Source organism: Fukomys damarensis, unplaced genomic scaffold (genome assembly GCF_012274545.1).
Source record: "Fukomys damarensis isolate Sample0158 unplaced genomic scaffold, DMR_v1.0_HiC HiC_scaffold_25, whole genome shotgun sequence".
Lineage (NCBI taxonomy): Eukaryota > Metazoa > Chordata > Mammalia > Rodentia > Bathyergidae > Fukomys > Fukomys damarensis.
In genome coordinates, this window is record NW_022900937.1 from 19,569,724 (window position 1) to 19,595,741 (window position 26,018).

Genomic DNA, 26,018 nt, shown 5'->3' on the forward strand with positions numbered 1-26,018 from the left:
TCGGGTGAGTCTGCGCAGAGTGAATGGTGGGTGGGTGGATGGACGGGTGACTTCACTGATAGAGCGATGGTTGGCTGGGCGTGGGCCGTGCATCTGTAATCCCAGCACTAAGGAGGCAGAGGCAGCAGGCTCATGACGTGTTGGAGCCGGCCTGGGCTACGCGGGCCACCTAGTGAGTTCAAGGCCAGCCCTTACAACAGAGCAAAGCCCTGGCTCGAAGAGAGAGACGCAGTCCCAGAAAGGGCAGAGCTCTGCGGGGCAGGCAGGAGCCTGGGACTGAGTGTGGCAAACACAGTGGCTGTGCCCCTGCCTGCCGAGGTGTTGAACAACTGTCCCCAGCCAGCAGGGAACAGACATATGGCTCCTCTGTCCACTCTGGGCACTCGACAGACATTTATGTGAAGCTGCTAGGTCCCCTTGAGACAGGCACTGCCACCCTCAAACTGAGGGTCTAAGAATGGTTCCCATGAAGCAGAGAAGTGAAGGACCCCTTTTTACCCAAGCTGCTGCCTCCGAAAAATCATAGCACGGCAGCAATCAACAGAAGTGCTGGGAATGGTGGCACAGGCCTGCAATCCCAGCTAGTGGGTAGGCTGAGGCAGGAGAATCTACAATTCTAAGCCAGCCTTGGCAACTTAGTAAGACCCTGTCTCAAAATAAAAAATAAAAAAAGGGCCAGGGATGTGGCTCAGTGGCAGAGCGCTTGCCCAGCGTGTCTGAGGTCCGGGATTCAACCATCAGTCAGTCAATTAAATCAAATTAAATAAAGGTGAGGTGAACAGAGTCAGTGCTGGGAGCTTCTGGTCCCTCATGGTGACTCACTAGGGGACCCAGCCAGATGGAGAATTGCAGTGTCCATCTGAGAGTGGGGTGGGAACAGACCAGGTCAGGGTCCTTGTACTCCCCTTACCCACTCCTCAGGCTGACTTCGGCCACCCGGATCAGGTGAGAGGGATCTGCCGGGTTCTAGCCCAGCAGCTTCTTTCACCCAGGGGTGTGTCACATGCCGGGACCCCGGCCATGAACAAGCTGTCCTTCTGCAAGGCCAGAGCATAAGGCCTAGGCCAGGCCCTGTAGCCCAAGACTCTGCACACAGTGGAGAAGCCACGCTGCCTGGCACCCCCAGCCGCAGCTGCCATGGAATCTGATGGAGCAGGGATCCCAACACCTGGCAGATGGGCCACACAGAGGCCCATGAGCTGGCGGGAGAGAGCGAAGCTTTGTCTGTGTTTTCAGCCACTCCCCACCCTTCCATCACCGCCTGAGTTCTACCTGCGGCCCTAGGAGCACGGTCTCCGCTGTGAACTGCGCATGTGCGAGGGATCTAGGTTGTGTGCGCTGAGAGCGCAAGGACACCTATGCCCAGCCCGGTGCCTGGCACCTCTGGACCACACTCAGCAGGGCCACCCGCTCATGGAAATGTAGGGCCAGAGCCGGGCACTGCGAGCACTGAAGGCTGAGTAGAGGGTCACGCACTCGGCAGGAAGAGGGGTTACTTTTGACCACAGTGCAGGGAGGAGGAGGACGGTATGGAGAAGCACAACTTTGGCAGGCAGCAAAGGGGTTAAGCGTCCCAGGAAGAAACCGCAGAGGCCAAGGCCTGAGGGAAGGCAGGCGGTGCTGGGAGATGGGAGACCAGACAGGCAGACATGGCTGGGGCCTGGGTGGTGTCACAGGGTGGGCTGGGGCCGGCTAGGGGAGGATGGGCCACAGGCTGAGCAGCTGAACTTTGAAGTGACACCTGCGCTCTCCCAAGCCAGGGTGTGGGGTCGGGGATGGAGCTGTGTGCAGCCTGGAATCCCAAGATGGGGCGGCTGGGGGAGCTCAGGGGACGAGGTGGGAGGAGGGTGGGGGCTGCTGATCCAGAGCAGGAGATTAAACCTGGATCAGGGAGAACCGCTCACTGCAGCTGCGAGGCCAGCTGCGGCAGAGGCCAGGCTCGAGCCCCACCTTGCCTCAGGCTGAGGGCCTTGGCCCTGGGGACAATGGGGCTGAGGTTGCAGCCTCACAGCCTGTGGTCCCTTTCCTCCTACCTCACCAGCAGCCCTGTTTTTTGGGGTTTTTTTTGGTATTTTTTAAAATTAAAGATTGCAAACATACATGACAACAAGAAATGAAGATACTAAATAAAAATTTCAAATATACATATATATGACAGCAAAAAAGGATATGAAATAAACAAAAATTTATGCAACACAGACTGATAACCCAAATACATTATCAGTTTGATAAGATCTTCATACATTATATGTTCTTTCTCATTTTCTTTTCATATAACATTTTTGAAATAGTGTATTTACAAATAAAACAAAGTTACATATTATAGTTGAGAAACTGTCCTCAAAATTTTATGATTTATAAACTCCTTGGTTTTATTAATTTGATAAATATCATATGCTTGTTGATTGTACCACTTACATTTTCTAACAAAACTTTCCACAGAGAAGAAATATACTTATATTTGAAATCCAAAAACAACTAAGAGTTCACATTTTTAAGATCAGATTTTTCTGTTTCTTTTTTGTTATATCCCATGCTTATTTTTATTATATTTTATAAGCATAATGATAGAATTTAACACCAACACATATGTAATATTCTTCCCAAACAAATGACTATGAATTAAATCAAGCATCTAATTTAGAGAAATCATAAGGTTGCTAGAGAAACCATCGATATGTCAAATGTGCAAAATCCTACCACATTCATGCCCATGTTTCTCATTTAATAGTGCACACATATGTGTAAAAACACCCCCCCACACACATACGCACAATGCATGTTTTCTACAATACAATATAGACTTTGGTATAATGAAACAGCAGCAGCCCTGCTTTTATGGGCTGGCCCCCCCACCTCACCCGCCCTGTTCCTCCTGCTGGGCCTCCTTGTCCCATCTGAGCCCCTGGAGTCCCCCACCCTCAAACCTCGTGTGGCCGGCTCAGTGCGCATGCAGGGTGCTGTCCTAAAGCAGGGTTGGGAGGGCAGTGGGCGGGGCTCCCAGAGGGGCCGGGAGAGCAGCCCCCCCAAGAGGTCTGGGTTCCCCGTCGGGCCCTGGCGTCCTTCCCAGCTCCCATGCTCTTCGGTCTGAGTACATTCGGAGGACCCTGAGGGACTCAGTGGGCCCTGCTCCCCGGGGTCCTCTGTAGACCCCACCCCTGGGACACCCAGGAAACCCATCGCTGGCCCAGAGACTTGCCCCTGCCCTGCCCCCCGGGTGGGTCCTGCAGAACCTGGGCTCTGTCCCTTGGGGTTCAGGGGCACCTCCCCAAGCCCCGCCCAGGTCCTCCAGCCCTGACTCTCCCGCGTCTGGCAGGATGCAGCTCTTCCCTCTGCGGGTGATGTCACCTATTGTTGAGGGCTGTGCTTTTTATAGCTTCTGCCGCAGCTAGGGAGGGCGCTGGCAAGCAGGCAGGCAGGCAGGCAGCAGGCAGCAGGGAAGGGCACTACCCCTTCCAAGCCTTTTGCTGCCAGCCCTGCTCTGGGGGCTGCAGCCGAAGAGACAGAGAGAGAGAGAGAGAGGAATGGCTGACAGCTCCAGGAGAAGGAGTGGCACAATCCCAGGAGGAAAGGAGGGAGAGCAGGAGGGCCCGTCGTTCCTGGTGGCCAGGCTCAGCACCTTTCTCTTGCCTTCTACCCAAGCTTCTCCATCCCTCAGAGCTCTGATCCGCTCCCAGAGGAGCTGGGGGTGGGCCTGGGCAGCATGGCAGCCCTGCTGGAAGCCACCCACACCCTGCCTCCTGCCACCCCACCCCCAGCTGGAGAACCAGACTCTGGCTGCTGAGGAGAGCTGGGGAGGAGGATGGCCACCGTGAAAAGCCACAGGCCTCATCACCACCAAGAAAGCAGCAGTGAGGCTCAGTGGTCGAGCACCCAGGCTCAGGAGTTCATGAGTTCGAATCTTGGCTCTGCCACTTCCTGGTTCTCTTTCCATTATATCCCTTTTTTGTGTTCTTTTGTTGTTTTGGTTTTTTTAAGATAGGATCTCACAGTGTAGTCCAGACCAGCCTTAAGATTGCCATCACTCGGGCTGAGTCCCTCCTGCCTCAGCCTCCAGAGTGCTGGGCTCATAGGCATGCACCACCACACCCGGCTAGATCTCATTCTTTACTGAAACTTTCTTTGCTGGTCTCTTCAAAAAAAACAAAAACAAAAAAAGACCAAGCTGCATGCCAACCCTCACCAAGGAGGCTGATTGTTTGACACAGTCGTGTGCTGCCACATAATGACGTTCCCGTCAACAACTGACCATACGCACAGCAGCGTTCCCATAAGATGCTAACAGAACTGGACAATTCCTACTGCCAGTGACACTGTGCTCTCATAATGTCAGAGTGTGACTTGGTCCTCACACGTTTGTGCTGCTGGTATAAACAGATCACCACATAGCAGCACACTGCTGGTGGTATAACAGCCTAGCACAGGATAAATCAGTTACTGGTTTATGTATCCCCTCGATGATACTTTTTATCATGATTTTAGAGTGGACTCCTACTTACAGAAATTTTAAAGTTCTCTATAAACCAGCCTCAAGCAGATTCCTCAGGAGGGATTCCGAAGAAGGCATTCCTGTCACCACCCTGAAGGGCTCTTTCAGGGGGACAAGGTGGAGGACAGAAAAATCGATGATCCTTAGCCGGGTGTGGTGGCACACACCTGCAGTCCCAGCACTGGGGAGGCTGAGACAGGAGGATCACCACAAGTTGGAAGCCAGGCTGGACTACATAGTGAGGCCAAGGCCAGCCTGAACTATGCAGTGAGACCCTATCTCAAAAACAAGAGAGAGAGAGAGAGAGAGAGAGAGAGAGAGAGAGAGAGAAAGTTAAGTAGGAATACGGGTGATTCTGACCCTTTGTATGCCTAAATTTCTCTGTATGTTTGTGTCTCTATTTGTAACAAAAAGTTCAAAAAGGAAAATAAAACATTTTAGAAATAGGAAAAAAGCAAAAGAATAGGATACTGTTATATTTGGTGCTTATAAAAATATTTTGTTAGTGTGCATACAAGTTATTGCCATTTCTTTATATATTTCAGATAAATAACAATTTTTTAATTTTGAAAGAAAAAGAATAGGAAAAAGCTGGGGCCCACACAAGGATCAGTGCCACTTTTCCCACAGAAGGAAAGGAAGTGTTTTTACACGAGTTTGTGTTTTCAGCTAAGTGCAGTTACAAGAGAGGCAGCAAATTCTCTAAAACTGAAGGTGTATAAAGCTAAAAGGTTACAGCTCACTTGCTGCTAAAGGAAGGGAGCATCTTTTTATGAACACAGTGCAGCCCAGTGCGCCGTGTTTGTCGTGAAGGCTGTGGTCACTGTGTTTGTGACCTCTGCATTCACAGGCTGCTCACACCCACGGCATCTTCCAGCCCTGCTGGCTCTGCACGTGGTAGGTGCCCTGCACAGGTGAGTCACTTCTTCCCTTTTATGCCTCATTTGTGCTGTGCTAGGAAGCAGGCTGTCTGTGCAGGTCCATGGCCTGGGAGCACCGTCGTGTAGTCAACTTCCGCTTGTTGGTGTGCGTGTGTGTGCCCTGTGCCATTCGTGCAGTGACGTCCTTTGCGGTGCATCTCTCAGTGTGTCCGTGATGATGAGGTGTCTGACCGGACTGGGGCAGCTGGGCTCTGATCCTGGAGCAGGCTGGCGGGCACAGTGCCCTCTCTGGGCTGTCGGAGCGGAGCTGGGGCAAGGAGCCTGCAGCGGCCTCCCCCAGACCCTTCCTGTCCCCTCCTGGACATCCTGGCCTCTCTCATGGCCTCTCCTGCCTCGCTGAGGCTGGTGTGGTTTGTCTTTCTGTGTGGACAGTGTGAGGTGTCCAGAAGTTCTGAGGTCAAGGTAGGCTGAGAGACTATACCCTGGGTTTAGGGCAGTGACAAATAACTTAGTTTCCAGTCTCAGGTGATAGGATAATTGGCCAGAATTGGGGAGATGAGAGGCCAGCAGCCTTGGAGGTCCCAGCAGACTCCTCCCCGCTCCTCTCTTCTTGCAGCAAGAGCAGAAGCATCTGAGCTCTTGGTGCTGGGCCTCAGATCTGCAGAGTGGCCAGGGTACTGTGTACAGCTACACTAGACGTGTCCAGATGTTTCCAGATGTTGCCAAAACTCATTTACTCTCCTGTCCTCTCAACACTATCTGTGTTTTAGTAAAACAATCTGTTTTTTAGCAAATAATAAGGAGTTCAAATTCAGGTCTCATCCCAGAGATTTTGCTCTCTATGAACTTCAGTATCTTCTCTGAGCTCCTACCCCATATATACAAAGTAGTATCTGTCTGCTGGAGCTGTGTAACAAGCATGTCCTCTAAGTGGAACATTCTTTCTCTTAGGAGCAGCATCATCAGAGGCACTAAATAGGCCCTGGTCCTAAGTCACTGAGTAATCGAGACCCTCGAGAGATCCAACCAGAAACCTCTGTAGTCACAAAAAGGGTGCATGCATGCGTGTGTGAGTGCGTGTGTGCGTGTGTGTGTGTGTGCGTGTGTGCGTGTGTGTGTGTGTGTATTGAGGATCAAATGCAGGGCCTCGTCATGCTAGCCACCCCCCAAACCAGCATTTTGAAGATGAAATTTAAATGTATGCCACGTTCTATAAAAGGGAGACAAACTTCATACCATATGTATTCACTCCAGAGGGGGCAACAAAAATAAAAATCACATCTACAGTTTGACCTATGCAAAAGTTGTGTATAATCCTTAAAATTAAGTGAACATCCTTAGGTATTAGTAAGTGCTCGGTGATGTATGGATTTTGTTTTCAGTCTCCACAGCGACTGTGTTATATGAGGGTCTTTCAGATAAAGATTGATACTCAGAGAGGCTGAGTAACTTGGCCAAAGTCCCACAGCCATATGATTAGAGCTGGGATCTGAATGGAATATGTGAGGCCACAGAGACCTTGCTTTGGTGACCACTGCATCTCCCCATGCACAGGGACAGTGGGTCTTGTGGCTTTTATTAGCCACCCTGCCCGGCTGCCTTGCCCCCTGGAGGGGCACCACGTTTTCTGCTGGGTTGGATGTAATTGAGTTAAGCAAGGCTCTGAGAGAGACAGTCAGGAAAGGGACAGTCCCAGGCCACTCCATCTCCCCGCCCCTTCCTTCCAGAGACCCTCTTGAGTTTCCTGTTGAACTCAAGTCCCTTTGGGCAGAGCCAAGTGCTCCTCCCACATCCCAGCCACTGTTTGTTTGCAGCAAATTGCCAAAGGCCTGGAGTCCCTTTCTTGGTGACCTAGGCCCACTTTGAGCTGCAGCTCCTGCCCTGAGCTCAGGCTGCGCCTGGTGTTGACTGTTGACTGCAGCTGAGGGTGAGCAGAGCGGTGTCCTTCCGACCCAGAATGAAACAGTGATGGAAAAACAGAGAAATGTCGGTGGTCAGTTGGAGGAAATCCGTGTCTATGTGTGGCTGAGGAAACTGGGCTGTAGGAGGGGAAGGGCTGGTATCAAGTGGGGACACAGCAGCCTGGCTGTCTGTCTTTGGGACGTCTGTCCATCCGAGTCCCCCAAGCCCTGCCTGGGATCCTCCATCTGACACCAGTAGTGAAAGCAGCTCTTTGGGCTCCCTCCCCTGGTTCATTGCTCCCTGACACTTTGGTCCGGGCCAGCGGCTGGGGTCTGGGTCCCGACTGATCTGCCATCTACAGAGCTGTCACCTCAAGAAATCAGCTCTCGTGACTCTGACGCCCACTTTGGTCTGACCCGCAGGCTCTGTGAGGACCACGGCTCTCCATTATTGACTTTGCAGACTGAGCTTCAGCAAAGTGAAGTGGCTCACACAGAGTCACTCAGGCTGAGGTCACTGCACACCCCCGTGTCCCTGCCTCGTAGGGTGACCGAGGGATCCTCTGTGAGCTTGGCTGCTCAGGCATGAGTTTGTTCCAGGAGACCCGGCCCAAGCAGGGCGCCTTGAGGCCTCTGTGCCGAGTTGTGACACCCACCAGCCAGCTCCCCGCACACTCATCACCCTGCTGTCTTCCCAGCCACCCCACACCCTCAGCCCAGCTTTTCAGACCCTCAGGCCCTTCTTCTAACCACACCCTTCTCGGGCCCTCCCTTCCTTACACGAGGGACCATCTCTGGTCTCTGGGAGCCGGCGTTTGGTTGGGGAGGCAGCTGAGAAGGGTGGCTGATGAAGCACAAGACCCACTCAGGGGCAGACAAGTGCGGCCGTAAGCACCAGACAAGGCCACGAAGTGCACATCCAGACCATGGCGAGAGAGCTTGGACCAATCAGGTAGACAAAAGTCAGCCTGCCGGACAGCGCTCTGTCGCTGAGTTATGGTACTGACCCTGAAATCGGCCTCATCAAAGGTTGTTTTAGAGGCACTGATAAAAACCAGGGCGGATGTTCTGAGGATGTTCATCAAGGAATGTATTGTGTGCTTTGGTTTGTTGTTGTTGTTGCTGCAGTGCTATAAGAATTGAACCTAGGGCCCTCACGCTGACCTGTATCCCTAGCCCTGTTTTTATTTTTTGTTTTGAGACAGGGCCTTGCTAAGTCACTAAATTGCCCACAGGGATTCGAACTTTCACTCCTCCTGCCTCAGCCTCCCAGAGTGCTGGGATTACAGTCATGTGCCACTGTGTCTGGCTGATACAGGTTGACCGTGTTCGCCTTGGGACAGTCACACAACACATGTCTCTCTGGCCAAATTAGATCTACTCGTAGTGGTGTGGGAAACTGCCTGCTATCTGGAGATACATGAAAGAAGCAAGTTGAGTAACATATGTAACAGTATCCTTTTTGAGTAAAAGAAAAAGTGTGTGTGCTGTTTCTGTGTGTTGTGGTATGTGTCTTCAGTGTGGAGGGTACGGTGTGTGTGGTACGTCGTGTGTGTGTGCGTGTCGCAGTGTATGATATGTGTGGTGTCTGTTGTGTGTGTTCTATGTATATATGGTATATGATGTATATGTGTGATATTTGGGGTGTGTGTGTGTGTGTGTGTGAGTAAAAGAAAAAGTGTGTGTGCTGTTTCTGTGTGTTGTGGTATGTGTCTTCAGTGTGGAGGGTACGGTGTGTGTGGTACGTCGTGTGTGTGTGCGTGTCGCAGTGTATGATATGTGTGGTGTCTGTTGTGTGTGTTCTATGTATATATGGTATATGATGTATATGTGTGATATTTGGGGTGTGTGTGTGTGTGTGTGTGGTATATGTGTGTATATGGCGTGTATGTGGTGTGCTGTATGGTATGAGGTGTGCTATATGGTATGCTCTCTGCATGGAGAGGCCTCCGGCCTCCTGGCGGTGTGGACCTCTGCTGGTGGCCATCCTGGTGGGGGCCGGAGCAGGGGACGAGGTTGTGGTGTGGTGAACCGGAGCTGGGCTGGGGACAGAAGGAAGGGGGGTTCTTAGGAGCGTGTGGGTGGGAGGAAGACAGGCGTTTTACTTTGATGCTAAAACAGACCCAGCAAGAGCACCGGGCCAGGCCTGCAGACACCCCAGAGACAACTGTCCCCAAGGCCAGAGGGCTGGCCTCTGTCCCCTCTCCCTATACCTGGGACCCTCCACCCCCAGGCCTCGTTCATGCTCTGCCCACTTCCCCAGGCCAGGAGGCCTGGGAAGCCTGGTGTCTCGGGAAGGTGCCACCATTGGCATCTCTGGTCCCTGCCACCCAGCCAATGCCCGCCACTGCCCCTGCAGGTGCGGATCTGGGAGATCCCTGAGGGGGGGCTGAAGCGGAACATGACGGAGGCGCTGCTGCAGCTGCATGGCCACAGCCGGCGTGTGGGCCTGGTTGAGTGGCACCCCACAACCAACAACATCCTTTTCAGTGCCGGCTACGACTACAAGGTGTGCGGCAGGCAGGGCGGGAGGCCGGAGAGGGAGGAGGGGTGTTCAGGGGGCCTGTGCGGAGCCTTTACTTGAGGTCCTCAGCCAGTGTGGCAACTCCATGCCTCCTGTTGTTCCTGAAGCCCACAGGGGCTGCAGGGGCTGATGGAGAATATGCCTGTGCCCTGCCCACACCCTGGCCTGGTCACCTCCTAACCAAGAGGTGCCCTCCCAATAGGAAGAGGAGTCCGTGGCCGTGCCAACCTGAATGCACCCGCTCTTGCCCCAAGGGAAAAGTAGCGGGCAAAACTCTTCACAGAGGAAAGAGGAGCCACACTCCAGCCCTGTTCCTGGCTCACGCGTGCCCTTAAAAGAGCTGTGCCAGGTGCACAGGCAAGGGACATCTTCCCTTCCTGCTAGTTGCACAAAGTGCATCCAGGCTGGGGCTAGGAGCTGCACACAGAGATCAGTGGGCAGCGTCACCCTGTGCAGCCGCCCTCGGTGTAGAACTCAGTGACCCCACGCTGCAGCCCAGCCCGCCTCGGACCCTGCAAGGGCGCCGCTCCCTGGGTTCTGGGGCGAAGAGCGGAGGTGCCTTATCTGCCCTTGCAGGTCCTCATCTGGAACCTGGACGTGGGCGAGCCAGTGAAGATGATCGACTGCCACACAGATGTCATCCTCTGCATGTCCTTCAACACAGACGGCAGCCTGCTCACCACCACGTGCAAGGACAAGAAGCTGCGTGTGATCGAGCCCCGCTCTGGCCGTGTTCTGCAGGTGGAACTCAGCATTTTTTGGGAGGTGGAGAGGGAGGGTTTTGGGAGCGAGGGCCCAGCTTCCAGCCTGGCCTGGAGGAAATGACTGTGCCAGGCTTTTTCACAGCTCACCTGCTCTGAGAGCCCCAGAGAGGGACAGACCCAGGATCCTTTTCCTGTCCCCACTGCAGCCCCCTCCTGCAGTTGGGATGAATCCCCAGGTGCTAACCAAATCCCATCATGGATGCAGGAGAAGGGAATTGGGGACTCACTGCCTAGCCGTCTGCCTGGGCTGAGCCCATGGGAAATGGCTCAGGGCACTGTCCAGCTTAGCTCCATTTGTGGTCTTTGGATCTTCTGTATCTTAGATGTGAAGAAGGGATTCAGTGTCGCTGGGAGTGACCGAGGACCATCCCTCGAGTACCTACTGTTGTCGGTCATGGAATGTGCTAGTCAGCTTTTTGTTGCTGTTACCAAACATACACAATTTAAAGGAGGAGAGGTTTATTTTGGATCTTGGTTTCAGAGGGTTCAGTCCATGGTTGGCTGGCTCCAAGGCAGAAGGGCCTGGTGGAAGAAAGCTGCTCAACTCATAGCAACCGGGAAACAGAGAACGGAAAAGAGCCAGAGACGAAGGGGCCGGAGGCCATATAGAGTGCTCAAGGGCCCCCTTCCATGACTCAGACACACCCGGAAATGTGTCTCACCAATCCTCCAGGAATCTCTCAAGTCAGTCAAGATAGGGCTGGTAGGGTGGAAAACATAGATGAAATGGGGGGTTTTCCTATTACACAAGAAAGATTGGGGCCGGATGTGGCTGTGTGATATTGTAAGGCCAGAGAGTTACCTCTTGCTACCACAGATGAAGTGATCACAGCAGCCAACTTTTGCTGTGTGGCGTGTACTGGAAAGGGTTCTATCACTGTCTCGGGACAACCCCCAGGGTGGGAACTGTGGCTCTTGCTCTTCTACACAGGAGGACACTGAGCCTTGGAGAAAGTTACAGACTTGGATGTCTCTTGTGAAAAAGATAGGGAGAGCCGGGCTTGGTGGTGCAGGTCTGTAATCCCAGCACTCGGGAGGCTGAGGCAGAAGGATCACTGTGAGTTTGAGACCAACCTGGGCTACATAGTGAGTTCCAGTTCAACTACATAGTGAGACCCTGTCTCAAAAAGAAAGATAGGGAGGGTGCTTAGGGTAGATGAGGATGTGACCGCAGAAGGGGAGGGGGTCTCCGGGGGTACACTTTTTTCTGGGGTGGTAGAGGGAGGGGTGATAGAGCTGGGACTGAAGACTCAGCAAAGCCGGCTGTAAAAGCTCACCACAAAGCAGGTGGCTGAAACGACAGGGACACTTGTTCTTTCACAGCTCTGGAGGGAGAGGTCCCCCATCAGGGCGTTGTGGGGCTACCCTCCCTGCAGAGGCTCTAGGGAGAACCTGTTCTCTGCTCTTCCAGCTCCTCTTCGGGCTTTTGGCTGTGACAGTCCGCCCTCTGCCCGCTCCTCCGTGTGCCTGTGTAATCTCACCTCCCTCTTCATAGACACTCACGATGGCATTCAAGGCCCCCATAATCCAGGGTAATCTCATCCCAGCGTCAAGGGCCTTTTTGCCACGTAAAGAAACACTCTGTCCTAGACACAGCATCTTTTGGGGAAACCCCGTTCAACGCCGACAGTACCCAAGTCTGGGGTCCCTGCTCACCCATTGTCTGTTCCCACCAGGAGGCCAGCTGCAAAAACCATAGGGTGAACCGGGTGGTGTTCCTGGGCAACATGAAGCGGCTCCTCACCACCGGGGTCTCCAGGTGGAACACGAGACAGATCGCGCTCTGGGATCAGGTCAGCGGGGAGGGGCAGGGAACACAGGGGTCTCCACTTCCCAAGGCTTCGAGAGCAGTGTGAGGCTGGGGTGTGGCGCCCAGTGGGGACCCAGATTTAGTCCCTCCTCACACCCTTTCCCACCCACCGCCTCGCCAGGTAGGTGGGAGGAGCAGCGCAGGCCCAGGAGGGCTTCAGGGCTGACAGCATTTTTTCTAGAATCAGGGCTGAGCTCCAGAGAGGTCTGAGGCTTGCCAGGAGACACACAGCAAGTAGTGGGCATGGGGAGGGGTCCCTGAGGCAAGCCTCTAAGTCACTTTCTGAGGACTGGGGATTTAGCTCAGTGGTTCTGCTGCCTGCCTCGCAAGCGCAAGGTCCCGAGTTTGATCCCCAGTACCAAAAACAAATGAATAAGTCACTTTCTGAGATGAAGGACGCAGTTATCACCCACTGTGGGAAGGCTTTTTTGTTGTTGTTGTTGTTTTTGGTGGAACAGGCTTTTTAACACCTGAGGGGAGCTGGGTGTGGGCGCACCCCTGTGATCCCAGCACCTGGGAGGCTGAGACAGGAGGATCACCATGAATTCAGGGCCAGCCTGGGCTATATAGTGACACCCTGTCTCAAAAAATGAAACAACAAAAAAACACCACAGAGGGTCTCGGCACAAAGGGGCTGCAGTTTGGGGGGATTGGTTGGGGTCTGGGACAGTGCTGTTCCCTCCTGCCTGGACATGGGCTGACCCCTGACCTCCTCCCACAGGAGGACCTATCCATGCCGCTGACTGAGGAGGAGATTGATGGCCTCTCCGGCCTCCTGTTCCCTTTCTATGACGCTGACACCCACATGCTCTACCTGGCGGGAAAGGTTGTGGAGGGCGGGGGAGGGCAGGGGTACCTGGGGAATCCCATGACCCCGTGGATGAGAGCTGGCTGAACTTGTCTGGGTCCCTGGGTCTTCCCCTTCCCATCAAGGCTGACACTCGCTCTTTTTGAAGTGTCAGTGACTGAAAGTTCCCGAAAGGTGAGTTGGAGTGGGGTTTGACGTTGGACTAGAGGTCAGAGCCCAAAAAGCGCAGTGACAGTGTCAGGGATGGAATTTGAAACACTCGCCCAGAGATCTTGGATGAATTCAGTCTTGTTTGTCCAGAAAAGCTGCCTATGTGCCTGCACAGTGGCACAGGCCTGCAGTCCCAGCTCCCCGGGAGAACTATAAGTTTGAGCCCAAAGGTCTAGGGACATAGCCCAGTTGTAGAGTACCACTGGTTCAATCCCAATATAATGACAACAACAACAAAAAGGCTGTGTGCGTGCGTGCGCGCACACACGCGCGCGCGCGCACACACACACACACACACACACACACACACACACACACGTGGCCCCACCCTATCTCCACCCTCCGCTCCCAGGAATCCCCAAAAGAACTCCATTTTATTGTTGTAGGCAAGTAGAACATCCATCTTCTAATTCCTCATTACTCTGCTCTTCAAGGTCTAGAGGCCCAGGCTAGCTCGAGGGCAGCTCTCTTCTGCAGACCTTGGGGCCACGGTGGGCTCAGTCCCCCTCCCCACGGCCAGGCCCTCACCCCCCACTCACCCACCCCAGGGCGACGGGAACATCCGGTACTACGAGATCAGCACGGAGAAGCCCTACCTGAGTTACCTCATGGAGTTCCGCTCCCCAGCCCCGCAGAAAGGCCTCGGTAAGGGCTTGGGGCTGCAGGCTGGAATCTGGACCCTGGCTGAAGGCCCACAGCACTCCCCGCTGGGAGATCTGCCAGCCCTGCTGTAGCCAGCCTGTCCCTGCCCTGCAGCTGGCGCTGTCCTTCTGTGGCCTTTGTGTCCACCGTCACTTCTGCTCAGCCGTGGCCTAAGGGGGCAGATGGAGGGGAGACTGAGCCCAGAGTGGGGCTGACCCCCCACGTCCTCAGCAGCTGCTCCGTCCTCACCGATGAGGCAGAAGGTTCTGGTCACCACCACTGTAGCCCCGAGCTGCCCGGTACTCAGCCCGGGGCCAAGGGCTGGAGAGTCAGGCAGACATTCTTTGGTCTCACAGTGATATTTTCATCGCTGTCCACTAAGGCTGGTGGTGCCTGTGATCCAGAACCAACATACCGGGGTCCCAGTCACCCGGTGGGACAAATCCTCCAGGATCCCGTGCCTGCCTGTGCAGGTGACCCCTCCTCCTTCGAGCAGAGATGGGCTTGTGCCCTCTGTGTCTGGTGTCACAGAAAGGGCCAAAGGCCAGCATCAGGGACATGGAGGGGCCACCTTGGTGACCAACAGCAAAAGGCAGGCCCAGAGCCATCTTGGTCCTAAGGACCATTCTGCATCCCCAGCTCTGTCACCCCCACTACCTTTTAGGAAAGAGGCTGGTGACAAGGTACAAATAGGAGGACGGCTAGATCCAGAAGCAGAGGGGAAAGCTGGGTCATACCACGCATTGCCCAAGAGCCAGGCACTTTCCAAAGGTTCAAAGCAATGAAGTAACTCAGGCCCGCGGAGCTACACAACGGCAGAAACAGAATTTAAACCCAAGCAAGGCAGGGTGGTGGACATCTGTAGCCCAGCTACTTGGGAAGCTGAGGCAGGAGGATCACAAGCTCAAGGCCAGCTTGGAAAAATTAGACCTCGTCTCAAAACAAACCAAACGAACCAAACAGGAAGGGTCTGGGGACGGAGCCCACGGCAGAGCACTCACCTAGTATGCATGAGGCCCTGGCTCTGTCTCCAGCCCTGCAAAAGGAAAAAGTGAGGTCACACCCAGACCTCTGGCTCCACATCCCACGGGGACAACCCCCCCCCACTCCAGCTCCTGGAATTCCTGTCTGGAGGAGCAGCCCTCTCTAGTGTGCACAGTCCAGGGGAAGACCCAAGCGCTGGCCATGTGCTCGGCCGAGCCAGGCGGATAACAAGTGTCCCTGACGTCTCACGTGGAGGTGGGGGTTCCGGGGTCAGCGATGTGGCCAAGGCCTCCTGGCTGGAGAGGGCAGAGCCCAGCTCGAGCCCCACTCATGTCCCTGCCCTCTGTGAGGGTCGTCACCCGCCGACCCCAGCCTGTGCCTGTCAGAGGACGCAAGGCAGGGGCCAGGGGCACCCAGGGGGGACCCCACAGAGCCATGTGTCTCCCTACAGGGGTCATGCCCAAGCACGGGCTGGATGTGTCGGCCTGCGAGGTGTTCCGCTTCTACAAGCTGGTGACCCTCAAGGGCCTGATCGAGCCCATCTCCATGATTGTGCCCCGGAGGGTGAGTGGGGCTCCGGGACGCTGTGTGGAATCCTGGCTTGCTCACCACTGTCCAGGACGCAGGCGGGGTCTTGAGGAGACACGGCCTGAGGGGACAGTGGGGCTGCTGCTGTCAGTGGGAGTGGGAGCGGGAGCGGCCAGGTGGGTGGCACCCCAAAAGCAAGGCTGGAAAGCAGGAAAGCAAGTAGCATGGGTGGGGTCTGGCTGGGGGCAGGGCTGTCTCACTCCCTCCTGCTGCCCCTGCAGTCGGATTCCTATCAGGAAGACATTTACCCCATGACGCCGGGCACGGAGCCAGCTCTGACCCCGGATGAGTGGCTGGGCGGCATCAACCGAGGTACCTCACAGAAGAGGCCGGAGGCTGCCCCTTTGCCTTTGGCCTCGCTCTCCCGGTCCCCTGCCTGCAGCCCCTGACACCCACTGCCCTCCGGCAGCGGTCAGCATGATGCCTTTGCTGCTTCCTAGACCCTGTGCTCATGTCCCTGAAGGAGGGCTACAAGAGGTCCTCCAAAGTGGTGTTTAAAGCTCCCATCAGAGAGAAGAAAAGCATCGTGGTCAACGGCATAGATTTATTAGAAAATGTCCCACCCAGGACAGAGAACGAGGTAAAAGATATAAGTTACTGCCTCCGTGGGCCCTGGAGGAGCGAGAGCTTTACGTTTTAATTATGGGCTTCAGGCCCAGAAGCCAGCACACGTTGAGGCGTTTGTCCTTTGGGGACAAATACCATAAGCAGCCTGCCACCGGCTTGCACGGCCTCTGACCCCCATAAATAGAGGCTGGGGTGTCACACGGGTGTGGCCACACACGACCCCCACCGTCAAATGCAAGAACACGGAGTTGGCATCTCCTCCAGAAACGACTTTAGGATGTTGCTATCACAGGAGTGGTACATCGTGGCCAGGCCTTCCTCCCCGGTGTGTGGCGGTGACAAGCTGTGACACTTTCTGGTCTTGTGGAAGAGGCTGGCTGTTTAGGAAAGGCTCCTGGGACCAACCACATGGGGGTAGAGCCCAGCTCATTCAGGGGCACCCACAGCCGAGTCTTGTCTGATCTTCTAATGCGTCTCCCCCAGGCCCAGGTGCCGGTCCCACTCAGCTCAGCCGTGTGCCACACGCTAGACCTGAAGTGGCTCCTGGCTCCTCCTCTTCCACCCTGTGACTGAGCAAGTTTCCTGACCTTTCTGTGTCCATTTCCTCATGGAGAAATGGAGATAGAAAAATTCAGTGGGCATTAGAAAGATGATTCATACAAAGTGCTCTGGGAAAGAGGCCAGCCGTATCAGCTATCCACTGCTGTGTAACAAATTACCCCAGAACTTAATGACTTCAACCCACAGATGTTCATTATCCCCCAGTTTCTGTGGGTTGAATTGCTGTACATGAGTTGCTGCAACAGCACAACCAGGCAGCCGTGAATCCTGAACTCAGTCGTTGCACTGGGTATGGAGGGAACAGGCAAGGGAGCATTAAGTCAAGGAACACTGAGCTATGAGCTTGTGTGTGTGAATTAGAACTGAGAACCTGGGGCAGACTTCCAAGGGTCTCTGCACAGATGAGGCAGACGCCGTGGTCTCTCTTCACTAAAGCTGGGCGTCTTCCTTCTTAGAAAGAGCTTGCTCAAGCCTGTGGCCCCTAGCACTACCTGTAGTTTCTTGATTTGTTTTGTTTTGTTTTTATTGGTACCAGAGATTGAACTCGGGACCTTGCATGTGTGAGGCAGGTATGGAACCACAGCCCTCGCTACCTGTAGTTTTAAGCACCAAAGCTGACTGGGAGCAACTGATGAGAACTTGGGACTGAGAGTGTGATTTACAGTTGTACAGCTCAGTAGCTTACTAATGAATCATTGAATTGTAGGTTTAGATGCTGAATTTTTTGCATTTTGTTTTTATTAGTACCTGTTTGCAGTAAAAATGGTGCGTTTTATTGTATACAGACTATACCTTAGTAAAGCTGCTTTTTGACAAAATTGGATCTAAAAATCTATGCAAAGAAGTTTTGAGACAACTGGCCAGATAATTATTTACTAAGAGGACAAAAATGCTGGGCGTGGTAGTGCACACCTAATTCCAACACTCAGAAAGCTGAGGCAGGAAAATTATCTTTTTGTTTGGGGAACCAGGGCTCGAACTCGGGACCTTGCACTTGCAAGGCAGGCGGTGGAGCCACTGAGCCTAATCCTCAGCCCTAGAGAATTATCTTGAATTTGAGCCCAGCCTGCACTACATAGTGAGACTCTGTGACTCTGTCTCAAAAAACACTGTGCAATTACCATAGCAAACGCCATTCTCACCAGAGTCACACAGACACGACTGGCCATGGGTGCTACTCCACTCTTTTTGCAGGGTCTGTGTGTAGCCGGCAGCCTTCCAGAGTGCCGTGTTTGTAGCCACCTATTGATGTGTCTCCCGGAGGAAGTGGAGAAACTGGTCATCCCAAGGAACGACTGAGGGAGGGCCTGCCGAGATACTGTGCTTGGCCCAGTGAAAACTCTAGTGTTTCCTGTCACAGTCTTGTGTTCCAAAGGCTAAGTTCTAGGGCTAGGGATGTGGTACAGTATGAGGGTCTGTGTTGGACCCCAGAATTACAAACCAAAGAAAACAAAAAAGCTAGGTTCCATTTTGTACCCTGAATCTTCTTAATAAGAGAAGGATGCAAGCCAGATGTGGGTGCATATGTGTAATCCCAGCATGCTGGGAGGCTGAGGCAGGAAGATCCCAATTTTGAGCTCAGTCTGGAGAATGTAACAATTTAGACTTAGACTAAAAACCAAGAATTTAGGAGCCTGAGAACAACTTGACTTAGAACTTGAACTTTTCCCTGCCAGTGGGCTGTCTCAAACGGCCTGGAGATGTACTTCAGTGCAGAGGAAATGGATTCAATCCTGAGAAAGAAGAGACAGACAGACACACAGCATACAGCACAAAACACTAGAAAAGTTTTCATCCAGGATGGTAAAGAGATCTTTAGGTTTGGACCTCTTTTGAGGGAGGGATCAGTGAGCTGGGAAGGCTGCATTTTTCTTTCCTCCTGTCTTGGGAGAGGAGCAGGACCCAGACTGAGCAGGGTGAGGGTGAGAGGCTGGGAGAGGCAGGCATGGCAGGGTGCCTGAAACCCCTCCCGAACCTCTCCTCATCTCTCCTCTCATCTTCCTGGCCTCCTCTCCCATCCCAGCTCCTCCGGATGTTCTTCCGGCAGCAGGACGAGATCCGGCGGTTGAAGGAAGAGCTGGCTCAGAAGGACGTCCGCATTAGGCAGCTCCAGCTGGAACTGAAAAACTTGCGCAACAGCCCCAAGAACTGCTAGCTCCGGGCTGCTCTCCAAGCCGATCTCCGTGGTTTCTGCTCGTCTCTTCACTTCCCTTTAACCGGTGGCCCTAGAGACAGAGCCAGGGCTGGAGCTAGGGGCCAACCTGAGGCCCCCACCTTCCACCTCAACAACTGGAAGCTGACCCTTGACCTCCTGACCTTCTGACCTCATGCTAATCCCGGTCCCCAGCCTCTCCCAGAGAACCCCACCCATACCCCTTTCCTGCCTCCCCAGGAGCCAGGCTTCCCCTTGGCTGGGCCAGGACCATGGATTCTCCAAGGGGTGCCCTCCATGGACCAGGGACAGAGGGGGATGCAGATCCCAGCTCGACTTAGAACTTGAACTTTTCCCTGCCGAGGGGCTGCCAGGACAAGTGGGCACTCCCAGTTCTGGGTCCCTGCTGGGCCTATGGTGGGGCTGGACCGCAGGCCGGGGTCCCTGTGTCCCAAGAGCCCTGGAACCTGACTCACCCTTCTGGCTCTTCCCCTCCTGGCCCTTGTCTTCAGGGAATGAAGCGGATGCTTTCTAAGGCCATAACGACCCTCGCCGCCCCGTGATTCTCTTCAGAGCTCTTGCACACCCTTTTCCCTGCTGACTGTGTGAGCTAGGCAGGGTAGGGACTCACGTCCCCATCTGTCAGTGACACGACTGAGGGCTGCCGTGGGGGGCGATGTACTACGTCACCCAGCAGGGCAACAGTGCACCCTGGGTGTCCAGACCCCAAGGCCAGGCCCCCTCCTCTGCATCCAGATGCCCATCGCCCTTGGGTTCTCCGGAATCAGGGCTGAAGCCACTTCTACCGTCAGCCGATACCTGTAGTGCCCGTGTGCCACACTGCCCCGTTGAGGGCACTTGGTGGCCCCGGACCCTCCTGGCCTGCACCCTTGGCTCCACCCCAGGGGACTCCATCTGAGGGGAGGCCTCTTCCTCCCGAAGCCAAGGCCGAGAAGCGTGGAGCTCAGTCCCGGGCTTGCAGAGCAGGGTCTGATGGCTTCTGGGGACCTGTGCGTCTCTGCCCACCGCGCTCTCAACCACTTTCAGCCTTACGCACGTAGAATGACCACAGCCACCCCCGTAGGACAGCACTTTAAAGTCTACTCAGTTCTTTGACCCCTGGGAGGTCACCGAGCCTCACCTCTGCCCCACTGTGCTGCGGAGGACACAGAGTGTGGCCCCAGGGCAGGCGGCGCTGTAAGATGCCGTGTTTCATTCAGTCGTCTGCACATTTTCATCTTTTCCTCCTCTTTTTCTCCTTGCATTTCTCACCATCCATGCTGAATCCAAAATCACTGTTTTCAGAAAAGTCACAGTTTGAGAGGATCTGGGAATCCAGAAAGGAGTGTCCCTCTCTCTCATTGGCTGGAAACTGCTGGGTAGGGGACGCTCCACGCCTGTCCTCCCCAGGGCACCTGCAGGAGTCTTGTCCGCAGAGACCCTGGGTCACGGGCAGGGAGCCCCCACCCTCCTGCCAGGGCACAGGGTCTCCCTGCCCTCCCTGCAGTAGATGGTGCCAGCTCCCCTCTCCCCCTCCTCACTTCCAGAGCTTCTTTTTCTTCTTCCCCATTGACCTTTGTGGTCTTCTGTGATTATTTATGCTGCCTCCCAAGGATAGAATTGAAATAAAATGTTTTCAAGTTATCACACATGGGCGTGGCCACCTCATTTAGCCCCTGGGGGGTTCCTGCTCTTGGTGCTTTGATGGTCAACACCCATCACACACACACACACACACACACACACACACACACGCGCGCGCGCGCGCACACACACGGCCCCTTCGCCTCTGGAATGACAGACTGGCACTGTAGCTATGGCGTCATGGTTTCTCTTCCATTGTTCTTGCCCACATTGGTGTTTCGGGGCCAGATGATTCTTGGTGGGGGTTGAGGTGCTGTCCCATGCACTGTAAGATGTTTACAGAATCCCTGGCCTCAGCCAATCAGATGCCATGCCAACCCTACTCACTTGTGACAAGCAGAAATGTCCCAGATATTACCCAGGATCCCTTGGGTTATCAAAATCACTCCCAGTTGAGATCCGCTGCTCTGTTATTCAGCAGCTGTCTGGGGTCTGGGGAACCAGCATCTTACATCCAAATGGCAATTCCAGGGTGACCGCGCACAATTCCACACCCCTGGCTCAGAGGGTCTGCATGGCTGGTCTGAATGATTCTGCTCTTCCAGTTTTCAGGAAGGTCACTCAGCCCTGGGGATGTGGCTCTTCTGGGTCCAAGGCCACAGGAGGCCCAGCTGGGGGTGGAGCCTGTCCTAAGAGAACAGCAGGGCGTGTCTCGTTCCAAGGATGGTGCACACCTACGCTGCCACACCAAGCTGGGGCTGCCCAGGTGAAGACTGGGCAGGCTGCAGGTTGGGCACTGCAGGCCACTCGGAAGGGCCCAGAACAGGCAGAGAGGAGGGCGAGGAGGAAGAGGGAGGCCTCAGGGGTGGCCTGTGTGACACAGAGTAAGTCGCTTTTCCTCTCTGCCCACATTTTCTCCATCTATACAATGAGGGGTGGGGACAATTCCTAGGTCCCTTCCTGGTCTGACAGCTGAGGTTTCCATTATGGCAGCAGCAACGGTCCCCAAGCCCAAACCATTGTGTAGCAAGAGTGGTCAAACAAGTTCACCAGGAAGTGGGAAAGAAGTGCAGCTTCCAACAGGACCCACAGGATCGACAGCCCCAGGGTTTCTGCTCCAGGTCAGTTCACAAAGCCTGGGCTTGAAGGAAACGGAATTCGTTTGAAGCCTGGTGCTCACAAGCTCCTTATTCTCGGAGCTGGGTCTCTGACATTGGTACCTCTGTCCTGCGGGTCCTCAATTCTGGGCCCACTGAGCAGCTCGTCAAACATTGCTTGTTACAGAAAATTATCTCCTGTCAGGGCCCACCTGCTCCCCCTTCAGCCCCAGGGCCCACTCGCCCCACTGCGCTTGGTAAGAGACTGACTAGTCCCCTGTTCCCGTCTGTGTCCACATAATTCTTCATATTCCAGGGTGGATTCTGTGCCCAGTCTGTTACGCTGATCCTCTGCCAGTTAGAATGTGGCCTACACACAGTTTTAAGTCTCTAAAGCTGTAGAAGAGGCCAGCCATGGTGGTGCACAACTGTAATCCCAGCACTCAGAAGGCTGAGGCAGGAGGATCGCCACATCCAGTGTGGCTCAGGCACTTTCAGATTCTCCAGGCTCTGGGCATACAGGACGTGGCCACTCCTCCACTGTGGGAAATGACTTCATGCTGAAAACTCCTCCAAACCCTGCCCCTGTTCCTACTTAGAAGGGCTGTGGTGATGGTGCAGAGTCAGACACTTGCCTTGGCCAGAGGAAGCATTACCAGATCCCTCTGGGGCCCGCAGGCCTGCAGTGCAGGGAGGAAACAGTCCCCAAGGGGCGGCTGGCAGAAGCTCCTGGCCCTCCATGTGTTTCCTATTTGGGAACAACCTGCAGCCCGTCTTTCCTTGGAATTTGAATCAGTAACAAGAACAAAAGGATCCGCCCTGCTCAGAGAGAGGAGATGAGCAGCTACAAGATTGGGTCTGCAGATTGTAGGAAGCTCTGTCCTGTGTCCCCTCCCTGACACCCGCCAGTCACTGCCTGGAGCGTCTCCTTGGTGCTGCCAGAGTCAGCTTCATACACAAACCCCCGGGGTGGGCTGCTGGTGCAAATGTGACTAACAGCCAGGGCTTCGGTGGGAGGACAGAGGCGGGGTCCCAGAGGACGGGCAGCTTGGATGTCAAGGTCACAGCGATCACAGCAACGTGGAAAGATCAGGAAGAATTTGCTAGAAACTTGAATCCAGCCAGCAGGTGGCAGATTCTGGCCTTTCTATCAAGGTTCTTGTTCTGAACTGGGGCCCTTCCACCACTTCCAACCCTACCCCAGAATTTGTGACCCAGCAAGGGGTCACTGGGCAAAGCAGGCACAGGAGACAGCCAGGATTGAGACCCTGGAGGAGAAGGAGGAGGAGGAGGCCGCTCTGGGTCAGCTGTCTCCAGGATCAGCAGCGGGGGCTCCGCTCTCCTTCCCTGGAGACTGCAGAGCATGGGCTCTGTGCCCAAAGAACTGGAAGGAGGCTCAGGCTGTCTTCCCAGCCCGGCCCAGATCTGCTCTGTGACCTTGAGCAGTTTCCCACACAGAGCATGACAGGGAGGGGCCCTTTCTGCCTGGGGAGTCTGCAGTTCCATGAGGCTTGGGGCTGAGGAGGTGGCAGAAGGCAGAAAAGGACCGGCAGGGGTAGGGATGCAGGAGAGACCATTGCCCAGCCCTGGTTCCCGGGCTCCCAGGCTCCAGCTGACAAGGGAAACAGAAGCATCCCTCAAGCTCTCTGGTCCCTAGGTGGAGCTGGAATAGTGGTCAGGGAGATTGAAGGGAGCCCGAGGTAAGGGAGGGCTATGATGGGCAGACGGAGGAAGGGGCTTCATACTCCTCTTATAAACCACTCCTACCACCAGCTGGGATTTAGAACCATGATGGCTGCACCTTGCCTAGCAAAGGTCCTTTGGGCTACCTGACAGACGACAGGACAAAGTCTTAAAAAATGTATTGGGTCATTTATCACCTAAAGACGTGACTGGGGCTTGGCTGTCCTTAAACTCACTCTGTAGCCCTTGCTGGCCTCAAACTCATGGCAATCCTCCTGCCTCAGCCTCCCAAGTGCTGGCATTATAGGTGTGAAACACCACACCCAGCTCTGGCTGGGGCTTCTTAACAGTAGGATTCAAAACACTCCCCCTCAATCCCCAGGGATTTTCTCTCCCAACCAACTCCTTAGGGTCCCTCAGATTCACAGTGTCCAAAAGTCATTTGCAATAATAATTGAAAACAGATTCTTTTTCTTGGCCTACTGGGATTTTTCAGTCAGTTTTTATTAAAAAATTAATTAATCAAGCTGGGCATGATTGTACACGCCTATAATCTCAGCTATTTCAGAGGCTGAAGCAAGAGGATGGTGAAAGCCAGGCCAGCCTGGCTTGGCAAGACCCTGTCTCAAAATAAGAAATAAAAAGGGCTGAGAGCATTGCTTGGTGGTAGAGAGCCCCTGAGTTCAATTCCCAAATACTGCATAAAAAATTTAACTAAGCTTGGAGTGATGGTGTATGCTGGTGATCCCAGCACTCAGGAGGCTGAAGCAGGAGGAGTCCCTTCTCCTGGGCCGCATAGTTAGTTCAAAGGCAGCCTAAGATGCATATCAAGACCCTGTCTCAAAAAACCAAAAAACAAAACAAAACAAAACAAAACAAAAAACATTAACCAAATACTGATTAAACATCTTTAATGTATCCATTATTGTCCTCAATACTGGAACTAAAGAAATAAGATACAGTTCTTGATCTTAGAGGTTTCGATCTAGATTATAATTAAAATTTATATGCAGAGCAGACAAAAACGTCCAGAAGGACTAAGATGAGATGACCAGTAGTGATTATCTCTGGGTTAGCAGATGATGGAATAAATTCTATTCTATTCTGAGATAGGGTCTCACTATGTAGCCCAGGCTGGCCTTGAACTAGTGGTAATTTTCCTGCCTCAGCCTCCTGAATGCTGGGATTACAGGTATGTACCACCGCACTGGCTGTATTCTTTTCAAATGTCTGCAATTTTTTATAACAGAATTTTTGGCAATAAGTGAGGAAGGTATTCTGTAACTATAAGGCTAGGGATGGCCACAGCTGCTTTTCCTGGGACACAATCTTGGGCTTCTTTAGTTCAGATCACTAGGCCTGGGTGTGGGGCTTCCCTCCTCACAACACCCCAGACCAGAAGAGGGGGTGCCAGCACAGGTGGCAGGATGAGCGAGCAGTCCCAGGACTTCCCAGGTCCCCCTCCCCTGCCAGGTGCACCAGGGTGGCAACAGATGCCCAGTGGGTATTGCCTGCCCTGCCTCTTCTTCCTTTCCCCCTCTTACTTCTGTGGTACTGAAGATGGAACCCAGGGTCTTTGCATTAAGCTACGTCCCTAGTGCTTTTGATTTTTTTTTTTTCCTATTTTTTATTTTGAGCAAGGGATCTGCTAAATCGCCCAAACTGGGCTTGAACTTTTGATCCTCCTGTTTCAGCCTCCCAAAGTGCAGGGATTATGTGAGTGCTCAGCCCCTTCAGCTTCTTGGTGTTAAACTCCTCCTCACCTCACCCTTCCAGGCCTGTTCCCTGCCCACTGACTCCCCCTCCTCTACCACAGGTGGCCCCTCCCTATCCTGCTTTGGGGCTGTGGTAGGGTACACTGGCTTTCACCTACTTCTCAACCTGCTGCTTGTAACATAAGCCTTATGACCTAGTTTCTCTGGCATGAATCCTTTCTTCTCTTCAAATCAAAAGCCTTGGCTTTTAAGATGATTGTCTCAGCCATGAGCTTTATAATTTTTAAAATTTATTCCACCTCTTGCAGTACCGAGAATCCAGCCCAGCCAACATCTCCAACGTGCTAGGTGAACGCTCTATCCCTACAGTCACATCCCCAGCCCATTTAAAAATTTAAAATAAGGTCTTGCTAAATTGCCCAAGCTGAGTTCAACCTTGGAAGCTGCCTGCCTCAGCCTCCTGGGTAGCTGGCACTACAGACATTTACACCTGCTTCAGCTGTGGATTAAAAAAAAAAAACTTTAGAAACTCAAAAGTCGATCGTTGACTATTTATTGGTATATTTATGCATTCCAGTTTATCAGAATCCTGATCCCCTCTGGGCAAGGAACACCTCCCATTGGACTGGAAACTGCAGAATCCACCTTCCCCCTCTGCCACAACTGCGTCATTAAAACGGCTGAGGGATGGGGACCATGTGGAATGGAAGAAGTTTAATTAACTATATGAAATGAAGAACGGTGTTCTTTTGCTAATTTTCAATTAACATCTGCTGGACATTGTCGAGACCGACGTGCCAGGGATATAAACCAGATGGAGGCGCAAACGTGCGCCGAGAGGAAGATGGGGGCACCGGAAGTTGGAACCGGAAGTTACAGCTGGGGTCTCTGAGCTTCCGGAATGCGGAGGGCAGGCCTGAGTTCTTACAGTGAGGACGGTTTTACGCCTAAGAGAGTGAAAAGCCTTGTGGGAAGAGCACATCCAACGTCACCGAGAACGGCAGCAGGTACTGTGACGTGGAGGGTCACACAGGGTCTTGAGTTCCAGAAGCCAAAGG

General features: G+C 53.7%; 1 protein-coding gene and 1 long non-coding RNA gene across 4 annotated transcripts in view; both read left to right on the forward strand.

Annotated features, from left to right (window-relative positions):
• Window positions 1-19,813, forward strand: part of Coro2b (coronin 2B) — an 89,667-nt gene extending 69,854 nt beyond the window's left edge. For 2 of the 3 annotated variants that reach the window (XM_033756007.1, XM_010643307.3), the window contains 9 exons: window positions 9,631-9,780; window positions 10,372-10,536; window positions 12,236-12,352; window positions 13,091-13,195; window positions 13,936-14,032; window positions 15,465-15,577; window positions 15,823-15,913; window positions 16,042-16,181; window positions 18,753-19,813. In XM_033756007.1, the coding sequence (XP_033611898.1) occupies window positions 9,631-9,780; window positions 10,372-10,536; window positions 12,236-12,352; window positions 13,091-13,195; window positions 13,936-14,032; window positions 15,465-15,577; window positions 15,823-15,913; window positions 16,042-16,181; window positions 18,753-18,884 (1,110 nt within the window). In that variant the 3' untranslated portion in view covers window positions 18,885-19,813. The remainder of the gene's footprint in view (window positions 1-9,630; window positions 9,781-10,371; window positions 10,537-12,235; window positions 12,353-13,090; window positions 13,196-13,935; window positions 14,033-15,464; window positions 15,578-15,822; window positions 15,914-16,041; window positions 16,182-18,752) is intronic. The other variant, XM_033756006.1, reaches the window with a different exon arrangement.
• Window positions 19,814-25,814: 6,001 nt separating this feature from the next.
• Window positions 25,815-26,018, forward strand: part of LOC104875622 — a 30,189-nt gene continuing 29,985 nt past the window's right edge. Inside the window, exon 1 of the long non-coding RNA XR_004514333.1 lies at window positions 25,815-25,967. This is a non-coding gene — a long non-coding RNA (uncharacterized LOC104875622). The remainder of the gene's footprint in view (window positions 25,968-26,018) is intronic.